Source organism: Lactuca virosa, chromosome 9, assembly GCF_052849685.1.
Source record: "Lactuca virosa cultivar CGN04683 chromosome 9, Lactuca_virosa_CGN04683_v6, whole genome shotgun sequence".
NCBI lineage: Eukaryota > Viridiplantae > Streptophyta > Magnoliopsida > Asterales > Asteraceae > Lactuca > Lactuca virosa.
In genome coordinates this window covers 173103325-173122797 of record NC_136434.1, presented here as the reverse complement: position 1 = coordinate 173122797, position 19473 = coordinate 173103325, and the positions used below count along the sequence as shown (strand labels likewise).

At 31.6% G+C, this 19473-nt stretch overlaps 1 protein-coding gene and 1 long non-coding RNA gene across 3 annotated transcripts; both read left to right on the top strand.

Moving 5' to 3' along the window:
- Positions 1-4533: 4533 nt before the first annotated feature.
- On the top strand, positions 4534-6221 carry LOC145138338 (putative membrane metalloprotease ARASP2, chloroplastic). The gene has a single exon (XM_079072435.1). The coding sequence runs from the start codon at positions 4564-4566 to the stop codon at positions 6046-6048; it is 1485 nt and encodes a 494-aa protein (XP_078928561.1). The 5' UTR covers positions 4534-4563; the 3' UTR covers positions 6049-6221.
- A 5479-nt stretch (positions 6222-11700) lies between these two features.
- Positions 11701-14274, top strand: LOC145135953 (uncharacterized). Of its 2 annotated transcripts, XR_013720138.1 has the most exons (3): positions 11701-12022; positions 12288-12348; positions 12425-14274. It is a non-coding gene; the product is annotated as an uncharacterized LOC145135953 (long non-coding RNA). The 2 variants fall into 2 exon arrangements; XR_013720137.1 differs by having other exon boundaries at positions 12288-14274.
- Positions 14275-19473: the final 5199 nt, after the last annotated feature.

Genomic DNA, 19473 nt, shown 5'->3' with positions numbered 1-19473 from the left:
ATATATATATATATATATATATATATATATATATATATATATATATAGGGGATAGTTCATGTGAGGACACACTTTAAAATGAGAACAGGAGGACAAATTTCAGTCGTTAGGTTATTTTATTTAAGGGTCAAGATGGATAAACTGGGTATGAGTCATATTCTATCATGATTTAAGTACAAAAACATATTCCAAAATGATTTATATGCGTATAAGAGTAATTATGTAAATGACTTTTGTGTTAAATAAGGGAACTCTATCAGATGTCAAATGTTGATCGGTAATCACTCCCGTAAAAATCTCCCCAATTCTTTTCCATTCTGTTTGAAAGGATCGTCAAAAATCTTCAACAAATTTTCCAAGAAATTAGTTTGATTCTATGAGATTATATATTTGGAACGAAATGAAGTAGACGAGATCACAAAGCTTACGAAGAATATCAAGAATGATGGAATCGGGTTGGAAATCAAAATTTCTAACACAACTGTCAATGTTATCAATCTTGAGTCGACGTTTTGTACATTGAGTCATGTAACATAAAGGTTTTGTTTTTTGTTTTGTTTCTTTTTAATTTTCTATAGAATTTTAATTAGGGTTTATGAAATCATGGTTTTCATTCAAAAAAACTCTATAAATAATCAATTTTAAGTGAAATTATTAGTAGATGAAGGTCATTTTGGTTTTCGAATTGCAGGGTTTCGATTGTAGACAAATTATGTAGTGAATGTTTATATATGAGAAGGATTTAATGTGGAAATTAGTTTTTCCCGGAAAATAAATTTAAGGTGAAGTTATTGAATAACTAGTATTCCACGGAGAATGCAAGTGTATATGTAATTCTGAGTATGATGGTGTGGTATATGATACAAAATTCTGTATTGAAGGTCAATATATTCTATTATGAATTTTTGTGTTGGTGAATGTACTTCATATGTGAAGGATATAATTTGGAAATTAAGGTTTAGCGGTAAAAAAAATTAAGTTGAATTTGTTGAGTAACAAGTATTTGATAGTGAATGCAATAGTATATCCAATCCTAATTATGAAGTTGTGGTATAAGATACAATATTCTGATGTATGCAATAGTATTTGATAGTGAATGTAATAGTTTTTAGAGTAAATTACACGAATGGTCCCTATGGTTTAGGGTAATTTGCGCGTTTGATCCCTAACTTGTTTTTTTTAACTCGAAAGGTCCCTATTCAATGTTTTTGTTACGCGCTTGGTCCCTGTCTTACCTAAAAAAACTATTTTGCCATTGATTTATTTATTTATTTAAATAAAACACACCACCAACCTCATCCCCTCACATTACCATACCTACCCCACCATTTTTCCTTGTTTAAATAATAGTATTTTTAGGTAAGATAAGGACCAAGAGCGTAACAAAAACAAACAGTAGGACCAATGGCGTAACAAAAACAAACAGTAGGGACTTTACGAGTTAAAAAATTAAGTTAGGGACCAAACGCGCAAATTACCCCAAACCATAGGGACCATTCGTGTAATTTACTCTAGTTTTTATGAATAATGTAGTGTAAAATCTAATGTATAAAACCATGGCAAATGCAGGAAACTTTTATGGGAAACAAAAGAAGGGTTTGGAATGCATCTGGAATGTGCTAGAACTATTACAGCAAAAGTGAATATTCATGCAAATGTAATTGACTGTTAGGTTGTTCTACACAACAAATTTGAAAAGAGCAAGTCAGATTCTTCGTATTCAAGACTTTTTTTACAAGCATGTTGTATGGTTAAGTTATTTCAATATAATACTATAATTTGTTATATGTAATAGTACTTAATGTGTTGTTTACATATATAAACAACATTAATTGATGTTGGACGAAAGCGTGCAAGAAGATGTAAGATATAGTGAGTTTGAAATGATGGTTAAATCATCAATTAAAGACCTTACAGATGATAATGAGCTAAAAATGTTGATCTAGTAATTAAAATATGAAAGGTTTATTAGACAAGTCAAAAACATCTCTTCAATAATTTTGTGGGAAAGATGTCTTTCTGCCATCGTTTGAGTAAATATTTGGAAGGAATTTCTTTGATGTTATATGACTTCATAACGGTATAAATGTGACGACACAAAATACCAAACTGCTCAAACTTCATACAAGGACATTGAAATGTCTGTTCCATCTTATTGTGTGTAACATGAATTGAAGAAATTTTACAGAATTTTGTAAACAAAATTTTTTAAACACTGATAGGTTAATAGTACAAGTTTCAAGAGTATTCACCTTGTGTTTTGATAGGTTAATTAGGATGAGTATTCCAAACTTGTTTTTGGAATGTGTTTTGATAGTTATGTTAATAACCAATTAAAGTGTGTCTAACAAATGATGGCGATAATGAGTATAAAATTGAACGTCTTACCTTGATTTTGCATGTTATCAGAAATATTATCATCTAAAATAAAATCATCTTCATGATTTTGATCTATTATGACGACATTTTTGATTGAGACGTTATCATCACCGGATGAGAAATTTTCATCATCGCTTGAACATATTTCATCTTCAAACATATTGTGGTTATCATCATAATCGTTGGGGAATAAGAAATCCATAAATGGATTGTTATGGGTTACAAATTATTCTTTAGATTGGAGAACAAGTTTGACTATAAAATAGGTTGAACACGATGAACAAATCTTTCCAGAAGACAATATTCTTGATACATGAATAATATACGATTGACTAGTTTATACACGGTTGAATGCTTGATCATTTCCTAATTCGATAGTTTGTTAGTAGTGATATTATGGAATATTAAATGTACCATAAATGTAGGAGATTATTGTTGAACCGGTCATTAAATAGAATGTCTATATATGAAAACGTCCTTATTAATGTAAAATAAGTTAATTTTTTTTATTTAATAAATTATATATATATTAATGGGCTGATGTTTGTCCTCATGTTCTCACTTTAAAATGTGTTCTCAAATGAACTTAACTCTCTCTCTCTCTCTCTATATATATATATATATATATATATATATATATATATATATATATATATATATATATATATATATATATATATATCGTGGATAGATTCATGATCATGTTTCCAAACACTTTCTGAAATCTGTAATTCGTCCATTTTATCTGGAGTACACAAATTCAGAAGTAGGATAATCCAAGAACAAAATCAATTCGAATTACATGCCTAATTCGAATTGTAAACATATAATACCTTTTCTTGATATGTTGTTTTGAGAGACAGAAAAACCAGATGATTTATTTTCGTAAGTATATATGTTCCAACCAAAATTTGGAACTTAAATTATATATATATATATATATATATATATATATATATATATATATATATAATCAGTTGAAAGTTAGTTTATGGTTATTACATCCATTTTGGCGCCAAAAAAATGGTTGACATATGGTTATTTAGACATAACCGAATCTGACATCATCATGATGTCACAACCTATTTTTGACGATAATTTGCATGATTGAACTCTTTCTTGGTATATAAATCTGTTTAGGGGCTCTACCCCTTGGACCCCGCTAGGGGCGCTGCACCTAGACATCCCAGAGACACTGCCTCACGACCCCCCGTATACCTGAGTTTAGATTAGACTTTCTAGTGTACGCTCCACACCTCCAATCTTAGAGAGCAAACTAAACTCATACTGTCTCACTAGCAATACTAACTACACTAAAATACGTTGATAACATTAAAATCATCAACACGACTTATATACTTGTTCGCAAGTGTTAAGATATGGAAATTATACATCACATAGTGATTAAATAGTTTTGCAAAATACTAATTTTTAAAATGGGAAGCCCATCATTAATTAGATTCTAAGAATTTCATGTGTTCGAAAAAAATATTATTTTTGACGAATTTTCAAACAAAACTATGGTAGTTTTCTTCGCCTTCGACCCGTTTGTACTATACTCCATCCGTCCCATATTAATAGTCCATGTTTCCTTTTTGGTTTGTCCAAAAATAATAGCATACTTCTAAATCTAAATATGTCTTTTACCATAATACCCCTCATTATTAGTTAAATTACCATGAAATTAAATGCAACTACCATGGAAATAAATGCAACAAAAGGGTAAGACTGTCATTTCATTTAATAAAGTTAATAGTAATTAATGTTTTTTTTAATATGTGTTTTTTGTGTAGACAGTTATTTTGGGACGGATGGAGTAACAAAAAAAGATAGAGTGAATTAGTTTTCTTAAATTTCCCCTTTTAGTTTTTTTTTTTTCCTATATACTCATTTTAGGCTTTTTAAGGTTTTCTAAGATCTAGTATATCAACTATCAAGTGGCCTTAATGAAATTGGATAAAGGAACATTCTCAAATATTATTGTTTCAAAAGCCCAAATCTTATAAAGTAATGGAAAAGAAATTTGGATAAATGGTTATTGCCAAATATTTTTGGTTCAAAAGCCCAAATCTCATAAACTAATGGACAGAAACACCCATATATGGATATCTAATTGGAAATTTGGAATGAGTTTTAAACTTTTTTTCAGCCATAGGACTATATAGGAGTAACCCAAATGGAGACATGTCACTCACTTCCCATCCACATAACCCAAAAAATGGGAATTATCCGAAAACTCTGATCTCTTCCCTTCTTCTTTTTCCCTCTGTGATTCCTCCATTAAAACTCTATCGATCTCAATATTCAAAACCCATCATGTTAACAAACCTCTCCCCTTTTACCCCCTCTTCTTATTCTTCAACCATCAGATTCCTCAAAAACAAAAACAAACACCACTTTTCAACTTTATCATCGTCTTCAACACTTCACTCATCATCCCATTCCCCATCTTCAAATCTCAGTTTTCTCGACAGGAAACAGTTACCCCATGAAAAAATCGGATACCCTTTTACGAAAAGGAAAAGCTTCAACAAGACTTCAGCATTAGCTGATTTCGGTTTTGGTGGGTTCGAAAGCGCTCAATCTGTAATTGAAGCTGTTTCAGTGTTAACAGCCATCATCGTCGTTCATGAAAGCGGTCATTTCTTAGCTGCTTACCTTCAAGGGATTCACGTAAGTAAATTTGCAGTCGGATTTGGTCCTATTTTAGCTAAATTCAATGCGAATAACGTCGAGTATTCGTTAAGAGCGTTTCCTTTAGGTGGGTTTGTTGGATTCCCTGATAATGATCCCGATAGTGAAATCCCAATCGACGATGTGAATTTGCTGAAAAATAGACCTATTCTCGATCGAGTTCTTGTCATTTCAGCTGGTGTTATTGCGAACATAGTCTTCGCATATCTCATAATCTTTGCACAGATAGTGTTCGTCGGATTACCAGTACAAGAATCCTTCCCAGGCGTAATTGTCCCGGAGGTTCGACCCTTTTCAGCCGCTTCCCGAGACGGGTTACTCGCCGGAGATGTCATTCTCTCCGTTAACGACATCGATTTACCCCAAGCAATCCCTAATTCCGTTTCTCAAGTAGTCGACGTCATTAAAAAGAACCCTAAATCATCAGTGTTGTTTAAAATCGACCGGGGAGGGAAAGATTTCGTCATTACTATCACTCCCGATCAGAATCCAGACGGAAGTGGTCGAATCGGGGTTCAATTAGCCCCAAATGTGAAGATCTTAAAGGAAAAACCGAAAGATGTGTTGGAAGCTTTTGGATTTACAGGTCGCGAATTCTGGGGTTTAACATCGAACGTTTTAGACAGTTTGAAACAGACTGTTCTCAACTTTTCACAAACCGCAAGCAAAGTTGCAGGTCCTGTTGCGATTATAGCAGTAGGTGCAGAGGTTGCGAAATCAAATATCGATGGTTTGTATCAATTTGCAGCGATTTTGAATCTTAATCTTGCGGTGATTAATCTCCTCCCTTTGCCGGCGTTAGACGGTGGTTCTTTGGCTTTGATTCTTGTGGAAGCGGCGAGAGGTGGGAGAAAGCTTCCGTTAGAAGTAGAACAGGGGATAATGTCATCTGGGATTACACTCGTTTTCGTTCTTGGTCTTTTTCTTATTATTCGAGACACATTAAACCTCGATTTCATCAAGGATTTGTTGTGATTCTTGTCGAAAACTTGAAAAAGGTACAATTTCGATCGGATATTGTATTATTTGTGTTGTATCCATTTGGATCTTCCTTACAATGTGGTTTATGATATACATTTCTGGTATTGGAGATCAATATAACATACATACCTCAACATAGTTAAACTTATGTTGATATTACAAAATCATATTCATTTGTAATATTTGATTTGATTCATTTTCGTTAACAAATTTAATTGGATAATTCTATACATGTGAAGTCTCTAATAACAATCCAAAACATATTGCCTAACAATCAGAGTGTTCATGGTTATGGAAAAAAAAATCCAATTATATATATATATATATATATATATATATATATTAAATCTAAAAGAGCTTAGCAATAGTAAATTTTTTTACCTTTAGGTTTTTGCGAAAATTATTTAGTGAATTTGACACTTTTAGTCCTTAAAATCAAAATTTTTACATTTTTATGTTTTGATTAAGTTTTTCTGACTTTAGATTTTTGACATAAATCTTTAGTGACTTTGACACTTATAGTCCTTGCAGCCAAGCAATAGTAAATTTTTTTACCTTTAGGTTTTTGCCACAAGTATTTAGTGAATTTGACACTTTTAGTCCCTAAAGTCAAAATTTTTACATTTTTATGTTTTGATTAAGTTTTTGTGACTTTAGATTTTTGACATAAATTTTTAGTGACTTTGACACTTATAGTCCTTGCAGCCAAAAGTTTACATTGTGGTGTTTTTGCCACAAATTTTTAATGAATTTGACATTTTTCGTCCTTGTAGTAAAAACTTTTACATTTTGACATAAAAAACACAAAAAAACCTCATTTAGAATTTTACTACCATATTTTCCCAACTTTGGCAACTTTAACATTATTGCCACAACATTTTTGGATTTTTTCTACCAGTGTCCCTTCTTTTATTTGTATACTTTTGACATCTAATTTTAAGGGCTGTCGATTTTCTCCCCTATTTGTGGTGATTTACAATTTTAACACATATCTTTTAAAGTTTGCCCATTTATTCCATATTACCCTAAACGAGTACTTTGCTAGTTTCCATTAAATTTTGAAAATGTGTTTTGTTATTTCAGAAAAGTTTCAAGAAAATAAAAAATTTATGTTTTTCAAATTGTATATAAATTAGAAAAATGGTTTTTTTAGTTTTCTAAATTTCTAAAATAGAAAATGAATGCCCTACCTCTTTCAACAATACTTGTTTTCTAAAATTTTCATAGAAACTCAACTCTATTTTTCAAAAACATTTTCTAGAAAAATAATACAATTTTCCATAACCACACACCCTTACGTTTTCATTTTCTACGAAAACATATCCAATGAATATGACTTTCATTAGAAAATTTTTATGAAGGGATGTTTGGGATTGAATTTTAAACATGATTATATGATATTAAAGTTGACTAAAAAAATAGTTGTAATAAGCATGTTCTTCAAAAAATATTTGGATGTGATACCGTTGTTTGTAGCTGTAATAGTTACCCTATGTTTGATAAAGTAGCTGAAAAATATAGCCTATAAAAATGATGTTTGATAAAAAAAAATTAGATGATAAGTTAGTTGTGAAATATGAAACGAGAGAAAAAGACATTTAGAATTATAAGAAAAATATGTAACAAGTTTTATGAAATTTAAAAAGTACTAAAAAATATTGAGGGTGTCAAAAAACCATGTGTAGCCCGTGTTTTCGGGGTACTTTTACAATGTTCCAATGTTCGTGGCCGGAGCATGTTTTACGTCCGTTTAGTTTTTGGGGGCGAGGATCCCCGTCCCGAATACCCTGCCGGGAGACACGAAATAATTTGTATATTTAATTATTCTTATTTTTATAACCATAAAAAATGAGTTAAAGTAACCATAGTGCATTTAGATCTTTCATATTTGAATAATTGGTGTAATATGTAAGGTTTAATGAAATAAACGAGTAGAAATATGGCAAACAAGGCTAAATGGGGTTAACGTGGGATTTGAGGGAAATGGAGGTAACATGGAATTTCGGGGGTGGAAAACATGAGATTTCATAAGTTATATGTGGAGTGATTGGTTTTAGGGGTGTTCTTATGGATGGATCGGTTCGATTCAGTCCAATCAAGAGAAATCAAGTTGATTTTAATTTTAAAAACATAGATCCAAATAGTTCAAACTAAATTCAAATCCAATCTGATTTAACCAAATTACAATTCGGTTGGATCGGATTTTATAATTCGGTTTTCAAAAACCAAAATATTTTAAAACCACATATATTCAAAATATGAGCTACTTTTATAGAATAAGCAAAAACAAATCACTTATGGTTTAAAATTAACTATTAAAAAACATATTATATTTTAATATTTATAGTTAAAAAAACTTTTGAGAGAAAATACATATTAAGATTTTGTATTATGTGAAACTTTTTGAATCTATTTGAAAAATAGATTAATAAATTAATAAATAATTACATATATAAATTTAAAAAAATAAAAAAAATTGCTATTTGGTTTTTTGGACTATTCGGGTTTTTTTATAAACCAAAATCAATCCAAAATACAAATTTAGTTTTGTCAAAAACCAATCAAAAAAATCCAAATATATGTACCAAATTGTCCAATTAGATAAGGTTTTAAATGAACCGAACGGTTATCAAACTGTTCATGAACCGTTAAGCAGGAATTTCGTTTAAATTTGTTTATTTAATAAATAAACGAACATGAACACAAGTTCATGTTCGTTTAGTTAAATGAACAAACATGAACATTCGTTTAATTATGTTGGTGAACGTTCATTTATATTGTTCGTTTATGTTCACTCATTTAAGTTCATTTTATTTTCATATGTGTTTGATTACATTACTATACTGTATGTTTAGTTATATTTCTTTATCTCCGTCCGTTTATGTTTTTGTTGTTTATGTTCGTTTAGCATGTTCACGAACATAAACGAACGAATATGAACAATGTAATTTCTTAAACGAAGGAACATGAACAAGAAAACTCGTTCACTTATTCGTTCATGTTTGTTCGTTTGTTTGGCTAACTTAAATGAACGAATATGAACAACCCTCATTTGTGTTCGTTTACAACCCTACATTTGGACAATTTGGTTTGTTATTCGAGTAGTGAACAACCCTAATTGATTTACTCTCCAAAAAACCATTATGGTTAGAAAGGGGACTCTAACATATAAGACAATGTCACATAAATATATGATACAATAACATTCTCCTTATAGGAAGAGGTTCGATGAGAATAGACAAAGTCGTCTTAAGTAATGAGATTGCAGGATACCGACTCTGGTACCATATAAGATATATGTGGAGTCAGTGGATTACCATCCGAAATAGCTTTTTTGGGATGACTATCCCAAAGGGCTCTTATAGATAAAGTGGGGCTCCAACATATATAGAGACATACATGATTATTTCGCACCGAAAATGGATACATTAATAATTTTGTTTTCGTTTTTGAGACAGGTACCTTGACTTATTTAGTCTCATTACATCTCCAATAACAGTTCTCAAGTTATTTATAGTATTTATGTTATGTGAAATTTTTTGCATGAGAATCCATATAAATTTGAATTAATTAATGACATGATTGGTAGTTTTACTGATTTTTTACTTTTTGGATGAATATCTTATTTCGATATATATATATATATATATATATATATATATATATATATATATATATATACACACACACACACGTGTGGAGAGGTGATATTGAGAACATATAAAGGTTGAGAACGCGAGAACAATTGTCGGTCAACCATTAAATCTTAAGGATATCATAGAAAAATTACATAGTACAATAAATATTAAATCAAGCAATAGATTAGTAACCGTTTTTTTATCAAACTGGATGTAAGACACATTTCCTTTAATCTAGCTTGCATAACCTAAGGTTGTGTTTGGCGCCCCACAGCTAGCTTATTTTTCGACCTTTTTTATGTTATCATGTTTGGCAAACCAAAAAGTAGCTTATAAGCTAGCTTTTTGAAAAGATACTTAGACTAGCTTTTTAGAAGCTTTTTTAAAATTTTCCAAATATACCCTTAAATAATTATAAAAACACATACTCTTAAATGTTCTTTTATGTAATTTTATATGTTTCAGCTAGCTTTTCAGTTAGTTATCAAACGTTATTTTTTATAAGTTAGTTTTTCAGCTATCAAACATAGCTTAATGTTTTCAATAATTTCATTTTTGTTGGAATTTTATTAGTAATATGCATTTTGATTTATAGTGTGGTTTGTGTTTGCTGAATTTTGGTTTCCGTGATGTGATTTGAATTTATGTTACCTGGTTAGAGTGATAAGCATGAGAATACTATGTGTATTCTTTTTATTTATTTTTATTTTTAAACTTTGTTTACATTATTGACTAAAGTTGTTGGTTTATATAGAAATAATATATAGTACTTGAGATGATTTGTTATAATTTGTGTTATAGTTAGTGTTGTGTACTGGATGTTGAACTTTTAGTAAGCTAACTTTCTTTCTAAAGGTCATGTAAATGAATTTATGTTACTTGTGTAGATTATTCAATCTTTTATCATTTGTGATGATAATTTTATATGTCATGTGATTTTGTGTTATTTGTTGAGATGATTTTACTAAGCTAACTTTATTTCCGAAGGTCATGTAAATAAATTTATGGTCGGTGTTACATGTATGTAGATTTTTCAATCTTTTGTCATTTGAGATGATAATTGTATGTGTCATGTGATTTGTGTTATTTGTTGAGTGATAAGTGTAACTGTATCAATTTTTCCCTAAAAACAAAAGAACCTAAGGTTTTTTTGTCTTGTATCGCCTGAGTCATATGTGTTCATTTATAAATGAATTAAAATAAATTATTAATCATACATGATTATAACCATCGAAAAATAGATGTTTGTTTACATTTATAGATTTATATTCATAAACGATACAACTATATTTATAAATGGTGAAATCACTTCAAAACGAAATCTTATATTCATGCATGACTATAATCGAAAATTTTCTTGTGGATCGAACTATATTCATAAAACTAAATTATAAATGAATAACACACAAAAATTATAATATGGTGATCTGTTATTGTCTTATAATCATAAATAAATACAACACAAACAAAAATTGGAATAAAATAATTAATTTTATTCTATAATCACAAATAAATAATCAACTACAGTTATAAACGTAAATGAATATAACACAATACAACGAATATATATATATATATATATATATATATATATATATATATATATATATATATATATATATATATATATATATATATATAAACCCTACCCTTTAAAGTTTGAGGAAAGTGGGGTGAAAGGTTTCTTGAGGAATTATGCTTGTTTTTTTGTGGAATTTTGAGGATTTTTAGGAATTTTAGAATGGAGGACACGTCATAACAAGGAGAATCTGGATCCATTATTTTTTTCAAAGAGGGAAAGATGGAAAAGTGGGTCGGGTCTTTAGCTGATACCTGGTGGTTCATGTTTGGGTTAAAGATGTGGGCTGTTGGTTCTTTATCCCACTTGTCAATTGTGATAGTGTAGCAGGTCATTTTGGAAAACGACATCGTTTATCTGGCCACGTGCATTCATCTCCTTAGATGTCGACCAGTGACCAGCCGACCACCGCCTCTCTGGACCAATAACCGCATACATAGTGTATTCCACTACCACCTTGTCTTCCAAGCTTTGTCTTCCCTCCATTATCTCTCCAACGTTCCCCTTTTCTCTATTTCCCTGCTCGTTCCGTTTCATTCTCACAACTCACACCTCATGTCCTCATGTGTTTCATTCTTTTTCTCCTTTTTCTCTCTAGAAAGCGCTTCAACAGAGCTCTTAATCCTCTCCAACTATTTTTTTTCGTAAAGTAGGCTTTTTAATAAATTTGAGTTCTTTTTTGCAGAACTGGTTAGTACGCCCCTGATGATGCTCTGTGCTGATCTCAATCCAACTCATCGGACCTTTAATGGTATGTAATATTATTTCCCTACACAGTTTATTTTTGGGATTGATTAAGGTGTATATGATTTCTGAAGATTCCAACTACTGTCGGTGGTTTGATTGATTACGGAGTGAAATGAAAGTAATTTCAATATAAAACCTGTAATGGCTTATCCCTTTTCCTGTTATCCCCATTTATCGCTACCTTATTTCTTATATTAATTTATCCAAACTCCAGTCTGTCAGTCTTCAGTCGTTACGTGATTAATCTTCTTTCATCTCGCTCTTTGCAGATTTTTATAAATCCTTGTTTCGGTTTCTAATAGACGCAGACGCTATAAGAGGCTTTGGATTGTAAGTTATTTTAATTTACTTTCGATTTTCTCAGAAGATGAAATGATGATGATCAGTTTCTCTGTTAAATAATCAGTTGTTGTTGCAGATTAATCAATTCTGAAATATATGAGGTATGTCTTGAACTCTACTTTGGTAAGTTTGATTTTAGAAGGTAAATAGAAATGAAAGGTGTTTCCATAATGTTTATAGGATCTTTTGCTTCGTGAATTATGGAATTGATTTCTTGGGGTTCATGTTGTGCTATTTTGTATCAGTAATGAGAGTGTGCTTTGTCCCCTCATGCGATTTCTTTATTTTTAGTGAAAAATTTAGGAATTTTACTTGGTATAATACAAAGCAAACTTTATATTCCCAGCAAGGCGTTATATCAATTGTTTGCTGACTTGGATCTGTAGGTCAAAATCATATAGCTTATGAGAGTTCTCTGGTTTATAGGTAAGTACAGAAGGCACAACATAAAATTCTTTTCAGGCGGTTATTAAAATAATGAGAAATAATATTGCTAGATTCATCGAAATTTAATGCTGGAATAAAAAAGTAGGATTCTACAATAAATAAAAGCCAAGACAAATAACTTCGTCAAAGGGTAAATTTGTCCAAAAATATCGTTGGCTGGAAAGTTTTGTGTAAAAAAACCAATACACGAATAGTGAGACTAGGTCACAACTCACAACATGGTTCTTTTACTTGTTTATGCTTCTTAGGTGTTGTTTTCTCATTTTTTTAATTGCTTCTTATCAGAAGGGTAAAAATGGTCATTTACTCTTTTTCATACACATCATTTGCATGGAAAAAAATAGTGTTTGTTTGTACAACATTTTCTTCGTATAAACATTATTTATCCATATGAAACTAAATGGCGAAAAGAAAAAACAAATCTTATGGACTTAACCTATCAAGCTCATTAAATAAAAAAGAAACAACCCCTTAGTAGATGTAAATTTATTTTAAAAAAATTAATATTATTTGTTTGTTGCAAATAAATCAGGTCGAATAACTTCTCGTTATGTCGCCCTAACAGCATCACAAAGAAAGTGATGTGCGCTTTGCTGAGAAAGTGAATTTATTTTTCCTATTATAACCACAATTTGTCAAATTCATTGTTTCTTTAATATTTATTTTATAATTATGAAATCTTAAATCAATTATTGTCTTTTTCCCTTACCAACTGTTTCAAAAAATCAGTATGGCCATGGCTTCTGCTTTATATGTTGTACAAACATACCATTCTTTTGCTAATTATGCATTTCTTGTAAAGGTCGTTGAGTCTGGACAAGTATATATCTACAGATTTCCTTATTTTCTCATTTGAAGTGTATTTTAGACATTTCACAAATATCCAAAAAACTTCTCTAGAATCATTCGTCTACTAAGCACTGCAGTTTTCATAGTAATTGCAGTTTTCATAGTAATTGATGAAGTTCTTTTCCAATATTGTCGCCATTAATATAAGCAATGTGGTTTGTTTACCTCTCACCTGTAAGTATACATATTGATGCATAACTTAAGTGTTCATAAAGGATGCTTTCATGATTTTCATACCTTGCACCTGAAAAACAAGAATGTTGAGAAAAAAAGAAAACAAAAGTCAAAGGTGTTTCGTTGCATTACGGTGAAAGTGGGTTGCTATTATAATCAGCTATACTTCAGGTTCGGCAAAAGTTCATTGGTCTATGGTTTTGATAAGTTTTACTATTAGAGTGGCAAACAACAAACTTGGAGCTCGAACGAAAAAGTCTTCTCCTTGCAAGTATTTTGATTATGAAACTTGGGTTTTCAGATTCAATGTAATAGTAACTTCAAGCAGTCAAAACATTGTATATAATTCATGAGGATCTTCTCTAGCTATATACTTTGCCCGTGTATGCTAGGCCTAAAAATCCGTTTGGGAAATAGCAATGCATAGATTTACATTTATGTGTATTACAATATTGTACTTTTATTTTTCTTTTCTTTTCTTATTCGGTCATTCTATATTGAAAACCTGCCCATTTCTAACATTATACTCTTTTTTATTGTCGCACATGATAACAAATACCCAAACTACCCTTCGTGGGTCGTGCTTAGCACGACCTCTAGACGTACCTAGTATATATATATATATATATATATATATATATATATATATATATATATACTTTTAATCATAAATGACTAAAATCTGATGTTTTTGTCCTGAATCTTTTGAATTGAATTAGGCTGTGCTGACAAGAACTTGCGCTCTATGTAATGTGTCCTCTCATCAATTGCTTTCTTCAACCGTTTCTTTTCTTCGATTGTGTTTATAAAAGGTCAATAACATATAATCACAATGCACGTTCTTTCATTATATATAATATAAATCCAAAGGAGCTTAGGAATAGTATTCTTTTAGGCTTTAGGATTTTGCCACAAAAGTTTGCTGAACTTGACACTTTTAGTCCCTAAAGTCAAAATTTTTACATTTTTGCCTTTTGATTAAGTTTTTGTGCCTTAAGGTTTTTGCCACAAATCTTTAATGACTTTGACACTTTTAGTCCTTATATTCAAAGGTATTACATTTTGGTGTTTTTGCCACAATTCTTTAATGAATTTGACACTTTTTGTCCTTGTAGTCAAAAGTTTTACATTTTGACATAAAAAACACAGAAAACCTCATTTAAAATTTTGCCAACCTATTTTCCCAACGTTAACAACTTTAATATTATTGCCACAACATTTTGGATTTTCTCCACCAATGTCCCTTCTTTTCGTTGTACACTTTTGACATCTAATTTTAGGGGTTGTCGACTTTCTCCCTATTTATGGTGATTTACAATTTCAGCACATATCTTTTAAAGTTGGCCGATTTTTTCCATATTACCCCAAAAGCGGCGTAGCCGCGGGTTCTTTACTAGTTAATAATAAAAATTCAAACATCTTCTTTTCGTCATTGTGTGCATGGCAACACTTTTGTTTGATAAAAATTATAATCAAATCATATTACCAACAACGTAAACAATTAAAACCACCCGATAATTAGAGGATTGCTTTTTTTGAAGATAATACATTCCTTTGCATATGTAAAAAAGAGAAAATTATTCTATTAAATTTTGATATAAAAAATGAAAAAAAGTAACTAGAAATTACCACATCAAGTGCCACGGCCAACAATATTTGATCCTTCTACTTGATGTTTTCCAAAATGTTATTTTAATAATATCATAGTTGCGGATCAACTAAATTAATTAATTATAAATTACCCAAATTAAAAGCAAGCAAAGTTTCTTCAATAAATAGTGGATGAAGGTCTTCAAAAATAGCTATAATATGGAGAGAAAATATCTTCCAATAAACTGCAATGTACGTGTAATCGGTTTTGAATAAAAAGGGGTAATCGGCCAACATTCTTGAAGATAGAGGGGGTGAGTGGTCGTCGATCAAGAAGATCAATATTAGGGTTTTAGTTTTCAAAATGTTAAGTAGAGAGAGGGAAATAGATCAAGAGATATCATCTAAACAGTAGCTTAATCATAGGAAATATAGTTTATTTGAATTATTTGTAATTCCTATTATACCCTAATTTCTATAAAAATGTTACAGTTCATCTCATGAGTTTTTGTATTTTATATAAAGGACCCGGTTAGTAATATCCATGGTTCTAAAAAGCTCGCCATGGCTCCAAGGCTTGTATGTGCCGCCAAGCTTTACCAAAACGCCGCCTTGACTCATATATGTGTATAAAAATGAATAATAGTAGAAAATACAAATAAAAATATGAATTATATACAAAATTGTCGCCTTAAGTCACGCCTTACAAACGACGTGGCTCGCCAAGGCTCGGAAAAGCTTGAGGCTTGACATTGCCGCCAAGTCACGCCTTACGTTATTTAGAACCTTGGTAATACCTTTAGATCTAAATATTTAGAAGACTTAGATATGTTTTTGCTTTCTCAATTTAACTTATCTCTCTCTCTCTCTCCACACACACACACACACACACACACACACACACACACACACACACATATATATATATATATATATATATATATATATATATATATATATATATATATATATATATATATATATATATAAAAGACGTGGGGGTATCTAATTGAAAAAGATCTAGGGGATTTTAGAGAGAATAATTTACATCCTCCTAATCACATTAAATCGTCAAACCCTTTCTTTGTTACCGCTCTCTTCTCTCTCTCTCTCTTACACACACACACATACACACACACACACACACTCTCTCTCTCTCTCAAACTTATAATCTTCCCCCTCCCCCAACGATCTTCTACTCTGATGCTCCCCCTAATCAACATTCTTGTCTGGCATCCACATTGGAGCCTGGGGTATCCCACGATACCCCTAAAAAAATTTCAGTAGTATATTTAGTTTATGTTGAGCTTGAAGTGTCTTCTTCCCCACTAAAACACTAGCTAACCTCACTCATTTTCAGCCTTTTTCTCTCGGGTTAGGTAGCTAAGAGGGAGGGAGAAGCGATTCAAATGGTCCAAGGTAAGGTTACTAAGGGTAAGGGTTAAGAGGCTTTCAAAGATTCGAGCACTTGTATGTTTAAATCGAGCAAAAAAGCCATGGATACGCAACTGCGTTGGCTGTTATCAAACAGATAAAGATATTACGTTTTTGACACAATTGACCACTCGGGTTTAAGCATATAAACGAAATCTACGCTTAAGCCAATTTCTCTAATTAAAACAGTTTCTGGAAATTGCTATTTACCCCCTTGATATATATATATATATATATATATATATATATATATATATATATATATATATATATAATGTTTATTCAAAGAATAATGATTTAATTCTATTATTACTATGAGTATTACTTTTATTATTATTATTACAATTAAAAGAATTAATTACCGGAATCGAAACGAATGTTAAAGATATCGATTATCACTCTTTGCAATTAATCGCTTTCGTAACATGAAAGAGTGAATATGTAAACTTTAAAATGTAACTTTGTTATGGAAGTTGAACTTTTTGTCTAATGGAATTCCGGTTTTTATTTTTTTCTCATTGTATATTACATGACTTTATTTATTTATTCTTTTTTTTTTGCGGGGATACCCCTTTGCTATGACCCTGGCTCCGTGTAACGCCCGCAGATCCGGGCTAGTCAATTTAAGGACAATGAACGTCAAAAATGACTTTTTGATTGAAGATTATTTAGGAGGAGTAATATTAACTAAGTTGTATTATATGTTACAAGGATTCCGTACATATAAAGAATGCTGAAATCCGAGTTATAACGAAGAAGTTATGACTTGTCGAAGTTTCGAGACAGAGCCGGCACGACACAGCGCGACGTAAATAGTGAATTTACGACAGGGAGATATTTGGATTTAGTGATCTAAACGAAAGTCGTAGAATACGTTAAACCGAGAGCGTGCATGAAAAGAACGCCCAAATCTGACTTCATATGAGGAAGTTATGATTTTTCGAAGTTTCGGCTTAGCAGTGTACAGCCCGAAGTTCGAATATGAGAATCGAGCGATATTTAGCCGAAACAATCTAAACGAGAATTGAAGATCTCATCGATAGTAGTCCAACGGTGAAAAGACAGACGAAAACGGACTTCAGATGAAGGAGTTATGAATTCCTAACGGAGTTTTCCTGTCCCGGCCTACTAAAAATAATATAATAAAAAATAAAGTCAAAATTAGCCGACGGAGTCTAAAAGAGAGTTGTAGAGCATAATCTCACCTACGCGTGGATATAAAGAACCTCGAAAACGGAGCTCGTATGCGAAAAATATGAATTTCTGAAGTTCGGGGCGCGAACCCCGACACTGTGTCAGAGTTCACGACGTGAATACAATGTTCACGACGTGAACTCAGTATTTATGACTTCTGGAGCCTGACAGACACAAGTTGCGATGACGCACCTGATGACTACTGAACTCATGACGTGAATTTTGAAGATTCACGACGTGAATTCAGTATTTCAGCCCTATAAATAGAGGCCCGAAGTGAGTCCCGACGCTCCGAAGATCCCGACAAGAAAAGAGTTTCAAGTTGAAGCTCTGCCCGCGAGAAACCCGGTGTGAGAAGATATCCCGGTTTCACCGAAGAGTTACTACTTGGAGAGCCATAGTGCTGTCCGACAATCGTCGTATCAAGTGATTGTGTAGTTACTTTCTTCTACCGCATAGATATGAAGTATTTGCTATGAAATACGTGTTATGTGTTTATACGTTGTTTGTTTACTTGAGATGGTTGTTGAATGAATGTTTTATACAGGTTTTTAAATGATTTAAACTATATATGTAATTTATATCTACAAATATGTTGTGTAGATTATGGGTAGATGAAATAGTTGGTGTGTGAGGAAAGATGAGTTTGAGGATGAGACGAAAGATGATATAGATCATGAGATGAGGGTGACAGGTGAAAAATGAGTGAAACCTTTACCTAAACGATGGCCCCCGTCATTCAGCAGAGTATGGATGACAACCACGAACTATTCTAGACAGTCCAGTGGAACACTAGCAAGCTCGCAACTTGTAGGTGTTGTGGACTTGATGTTCACCGGTGTACTCTAAAAACTCTGGCAGCTATAGATTTAGTGCCTTATATAAATACAATGGTAGCTATGGAATTAGTACTGTGTAGATGAACAATGGTAGCTATGGAATTAGTATTGTGTAGATGAACAATGGTAGCTATGGAATTAGTACTGTGTAGACGAACCTTGGTAGCTATGGATTTAGTATTGTGTAGACGAACCTTGGTAGCTATGGATTTAGTACTGTGTAGATGAACCATGGTAGCTGTGGATTTAGTACTGTGTAAATGAACCTCGGGCAGCAATGGACTTTGTGCCAATTCCTTAGGTCAATCCTTAGGAACGAATGAATGAAGGATAGTGGATTCTTAGGGTAAGACCTTAAGAAATAAAGAAGATAATAGGGATGAGTAATTGGATTGATTGTTTGATGATTAAATATAATAATTATATTATTGTGGGTTGAAAACCCTATATGCTCACCAGGCTCCCAAGCCTGACCCACTCAGTTTTTCTTTGTATTACAGGTAGTGGAAAAAGAGCATAGTTGGACGATGACGAGGGATTTTGGATTATAGGCCATTAGATATAAATAAATGTTGTAAGGCCTATA

Excerpts from the sequence above, each read along its gene's own strand:
- LOC145138338 (XM_079072435.1), top strand. The coding sequence starts at position 4,564 with ATGTCACTCACTTCCCATCCACATAACCCAAAAAATGGGAATTATCCG.